This window comes from Sipha flava, unplaced genomic scaffold (genome assembly GCF_003268045.1).
Source record: "Sipha flava isolate LNK unplaced genomic scaffold, YSA_version1 17882_pilon_pilon, whole genome shotgun sequence".
In the NCBI taxonomy this organism is placed as follows: Eukaryota; Metazoa; Arthropoda; class Insecta; order Hemiptera; family Aphididae; genus Sipha; species Sipha flava.
In genome coordinates, this window is record NW_020272120.1 from 1 (window position 1) to 5748 (window position 5748).

The 5748-nt window shown below is 28.2% G+C and overlaps 1 protein-coding gene across 1 annotated transcript; it reads left to right on the plus strand.

The window, feature by feature from the left end:
• The first annotated feature begins 2690 nt into the window (after positions 1-2690).
• Positions 2691-3449, plus strand: LOC112680600. Its single transcript, XM_025550752.1, has 2 exons — positions 2691-2857; positions 2924-3449. The coding sequence occupies exons 1-2, from the start codon at positions 2782-2784 to the stop codon at positions 3406-3408; spliced, it is 561 nt and encodes a 186-aa protein (XP_025406537.1). The 5' UTR covers positions 2691-2781; the 3' UTR covers positions 3409-3449.
• The last annotated feature ends 2299 nt before the right edge of the window (positions 3450-5748 follow it).

Genomic DNA, 5748 nt, shown 5'->3' on the forward strand with positions numbered 1-5748 from the left:
CGATGGTTGACTGATTTCTCCTTGATACCACTGTTTGTAAAGGAAGTTCCACGATGTCTTGAAGTAACTTCTTAGACGTTCTACGCCCTGAAACTGCTATGCGCGGGAACCACATACAATATTATGAAGTGGGTTTAGGATATATTTTGTTCGTGTATATTGTAGGTATACACTACTGTATATAGAATACACACTGTGTATTGTATTATTGACGACGTCGGCGGTGTGTATATTGTACAACGGACGCATGTAATATAGTGTTTATAAACCAATATGTATAGATTCCACAAAATTGGAAACTATTTTTGGTGGAGTGAATAATAAATTAATTTTTGAATATTTTTCCACGATATATTCAAACGATCGTGCACGTATATCTTTACATCTATCTAGTAATAAAAAAATTATACGAGTGAAATATATGTGTATCGTAAAAAGCTGATGAAAATATTTTGATATTGTAAACAGTAGTATAAACAGTAATCAATAGCCGGCGGAGTCGATACAAAATCGGTGGAATCGATTTACACTATAGAATTTTACTGCGAGGTCCTATTAATGATGAGGCTCGAGGAAAATCCCGTCTTTAATCATATGTAGTTCCACCTCTGAACGTGTCCAAACCATACGAACATAGGCTTAACTTGGGGGACTTGGGGGGCTGAGCTTACTTGTATGTAAGGTTTTACTACATAAATATTACTCAGAAATTATTAATAAATTAAACACAAAAATAGTCGTAAAAGACGTACGATTATTAATAACTTGTGATAACGATTAACGAGTAACAAAATATTAATGAAACTGACTTAAAATCAGAAATTTTGGTTGCAAAAAATTGTTATGATAGTCAATTGGAAAACATTAACAAAATAATAACAATAAATATCCGGTCTTGCATCATGGAACCGTCTTTGACGCTTTGGCTCTAGTAATGAGTATACAAACTATAACGGGTATCCGAAATTTTGTAAATCGGGTAATACCCGTAAAACCCGGGTACCCAGGTATCAATTAAGAAATTAAAATAACATTGAGGCAATAGCAATTGGTGATAACTAAACGTTAAGTATACAAAAGGTGTTGATAAGAAATAATGATTATTAATTTGGATTCGGGAAGATATAATTAAGAAAAGACGGTATTCTTAGATAGTAATGAGTTTAAGAGTGTGGTTAAAAGTGAAATTAATGGGTAATGAGGGAATGTAATTGTGAAACAAATTGAGATAAAATATTTGATATTGATTCGTTATTAGAATTGTTTGAGTTGCTTGAAGTTGCTTCTGCGTATGTCTTGGCCTTGGATTTTTCTTTGTGTCGGGTGTGCGTGGACAGGAACTCCACTGTGACTGACAAGATCTTCTTTGAGGGCACTAATGGTGGTACAAGTGGTGTGGTCTTGAGGTGACCATTCTTATGATTCTTACGATAAGGGTTCATAAATTTCTTTAATGAAGGACAACCTTTAAAGTTCGCGGTATGTGCGCCAGAATGTTAAAAAATTCAAATTTTAAATGTCAGAGAAATGTTATGGTCTTATGGAGATGGAGGTAACATGTGTTAACTCATGTCTAAAAGATTAACATACGATTTTTGAATTCAGCGACCTTAAATTAGTTTAAAAATATTTACTTTAAAATGTTCATTCTAATAGTTTGATGCTTACCAAGTTAAGGGTTAAACTTATATATGATCATGGGCGCCCGCAAAAGGAGGCCAAAGGGGCCATTGCCTCTACTGGGAACTTTTGTTTCAAAACTATTGTTAATTTAATACCACGCATATTAATTATAACATCATTTTATTGAGATCCATTTATGAAGCTTAGTAAAATTTATCATATTTTTAGATATTCTAAAATATATAATCTTGATTGTATTTATTTGTTTACAATGTTTACGCAAGACTGCATATCGCTTAAGACTATAAATTCTCCCGAGTACCGATTTCTATGGTAGGTATTTGATTTTGTTCTCATATATTTTTAGATACACGTTGTGACTCTTAGAATTTTAATCTTAATCCCGGGTGGAATTTTATCCTGCGGGCGCGCTTGTATATAATTATCATAGATAATAAAGAATAGATAGGACATTCCTATAAACATTTAATCAGCTGATTGTTTGACTAAATTTCTCTGGAGGCTAAATATGATGCAGATGATTCATATCATACGGTTTAAGCAAGGTGTATTGTATGTTGCATAGACATACGGCGTAGAGGAGATTATTTTATTTATTTTTTATTTATATTATGTCTATGATACATTGACACCTACAGTCTATGATAATACACTTGTAATATATTACATCAATGCATCTACAATAATAAATGAACAATGATATTACTCAAAGTAATTATATTGAGTACGTCACTGGAACTATTTGTACAGAATATAAAATATGGTTACATTGTATCACAAAATACAGTATATGACATTCCTCTCTGTATTATACAAAAATTGTTTAGTATATATATTAAAAGAAAAAAGTTTGGTAATATTTTATTTTATTGAATAAAAATTTTTTCCAACTGTGTATACTAAGTAGTTATAAATGCACGTCCTGTATCTAATAGTTTGGCTTTGTATCAAAATAATATATTACTAGTCTGCCATTTTGTTAAATGTTTTGTGGCTTAATACTTGTAGTTAATATTAATTTTTAACATTAGATTGTTTTTATTTCAGATTGATATTGATTTTGATTATATATATCCTACAAAAGAAAACTCACTGTTTGTGAAGTGGGATAAATTTATTATTAATATTATTCCGTTAATGATCACTAAAATAAAAGATGGAAACAGCAAATTATTACTCAAGCGTTTAATAGAAATTAAAGAAACAGATATTGGTACAATATTTAAAAGCTATAATTTTAATTAATTCAATTAAGTTATGCTTATTTTTGCTTTTGTAGAAACCAGAAATCACTTAGTTTTGGATTTAATGAATGCTCTATTGGTTCCAACTTCCAGATCATTTGAAATAAATCCTCTTACCAACATAGGACACATAGTCAAAACATCTATTTCCGATGCCAAAACGTCTTTTTTATTACAAGTGGTTTCACTGAATGATTTGCATGTTCAATGCCAATTACAAATTGACAACGCTTACAAAAACAAAGAAAAAGTACAACCATTCATATGCATTGTTGGAGCTGACTTAGATGGTACAAAAGATTTTTATGTTTATTATTTCAATACTTATTATAAATTACCTAACATAGTTCGTGCATTAGACACATGTTTTAAAATTTTCCAAGTGTTCAATTTACAGTATCCCATTCAATCTGTTTTAGTTTGGACATTTATACAAAAATTTGTCTATGATATTCATAATGAGTGTGATGTTAAAAGTTCTTCCTTAACATCATTAATTTCTGATTTATCTACTATTTAAATTCTCATAATTAAATTTAGTATTTATAATATTGTTAATTCTTTTTTTTCAAACTAATATTTTGGAAACATAACTCATTTAAATAAATAAATATTTATGTATAACGATTTGTAAATATAAATTAATTTATACAATGGATCTAATTTGCTTTATTTGTAAAGATTTATTTACAGAACTTGATCAATTCATGGTACATTTATAGTATGTTCATTCATTATCATCAACGAGTTTTTATCGCTGTGGTATATCGCATTGTTCACAAACTTTTTCGGCTTATCGTACATTTTCTAAACATATGAAATGTGAAATGTTAAATAATATAAATTCTAATCATAATTTTAAAAAAAATAATAATTCTTTGCCCATTACTATGGAAAATTTAATTTTTCCAGGAAAGAGGCTATCCAACTTCAAAAAAATGTAACAAACATAATAACCACTTCCATCGCTCATGAATTAAAGAAATTAATTCTTGACAATAACACTATACAAAAAAATGCACTTAAATCCATCATTCATTTCTGTGAAAATCCATTTGTAGGATTAGATACTGAGTTCAAATTTCTTAAATCATTGGAAATTAATGAATATTATGAAAAGCCTAAAATTATTACTTTGGATAACACCATAGGTGATGTGCGAATGAATAACATTAACACTGTAGATGAAAAAAAAGTCAAAGGAGTTATCCTACCATTAAAATTTCAATTTAGAAAATACTTTGAGGCACCAGGTATTTTAGATTCTTACATTAAAAATCAAGATTTAATGAAAAATGAAAATGGGTTTACAAATTTCATTAATAGTCAACTATATGGAAAGATAAAATGTTGTTGTTCAACGAGGACAGTGTCATTTATATACCCTACTTCTTATATTTCGATGACTTTGAGGTGAACAACTCATTGGGTTCACATTCATCATCAGTTTTAGGTGTTTATTATTCATTTCCAACTGCTCCTGAAGCTCTAAAATCAAATTTAAATAATATTTTTGTAGCTGCTTTATTTAACTCGAAAGATGTAAAATTGATTGGAAATGATAAATGTTTTTATTTTTTAGTTGATGAAATTAATGAATTACAAAATCATGGAATAAATATAATAGTAAATGATGGAAAACAATTTAAGATTAAATTTCTGTTGGGTCTAGTTGTGGGGGATAACCTTGGAGTAAATAGTATTTTAGGATTTGCAAGGTCATTTTCATCAAATTATTTTTGTCGTTTTTGTATTTCTGACAAAAAAAGTATCCAAGAACTTACCAATGAAAGTATTAACTTACTACGTAATAAACAAAATTATGATGAACATATTATGATTAATAATTGTAAAATTACTGGTATATATGAAGAATCTATATTTAACAAAATACATTCCTTCCATGTTGTTAAAAACTATGCAGTGGACATAATGCATGATATTAATGAGGGAATTTGTGTGTACAATATGAATCATATCATATGTCATTTAATTAATTTGGGTTTTTTTAGTTTGGAAACATTAAATAGTAGAAAACAAGGATTTAATTATGGCGACACTGAAATTGGAAACAAGTCCCCTCCTTTAAAGCAAATTAAAATGAATACTTTGAAATTAAAAATGTCTTCAAGGGAAATGCAGACATTTATTCATTTTTTTCCACTTCTAGTAGGAGACTTGGTCCCTAAAAATAATCAAATTTGGTTGTTTTTGATCAATCTTATTGAGATGATTGATTTATTGTTGTTGTCAAAATTCAATAATCAAATTATTTTGAATTTAGAAAAACATATCACGTATCATAATAATAAATATACTGAGTTATTTCAAGATTCATTAAAGCCAATACATCACTTTCTTATCCACTATTGTAATATAATAAAAAAGTCAGGGCCCTTAAAATATTTATGGAGTTATAGATTTGAGTCTAAGCCTAGACAGCTTAAAACATACACGAAAAGCATAACTTCAAGAGTTCATATTCCTATTTCGTTAGGTATAAAATATTCCATTAATTTTTCTGATTTAATTTTAAATTTAAGTTATAGTTCTTGTATTTCGAAAAATTTAGACTCTCCGTTGAGTTCATGTGAATATTTTGAAAAAATTAAAATTTTGTTTTCACCTAATGATTTGACAACACTTGATCAGGCTCTTTGTTATGATCAAATTGTATATAACAACACAGTGTATAAAATCAATCATATGCTTACAGCTTTATTTGACAATAATATATTAGTATATAAATTAAAAAAAATTATATGTTCTGATGATAAAGTGTTTTTTTTATGTCATACTCTAAATGTACTGTCTTATAACAAACATTTTGTAAGTTATATTGTCTCAAATGTTGATAATG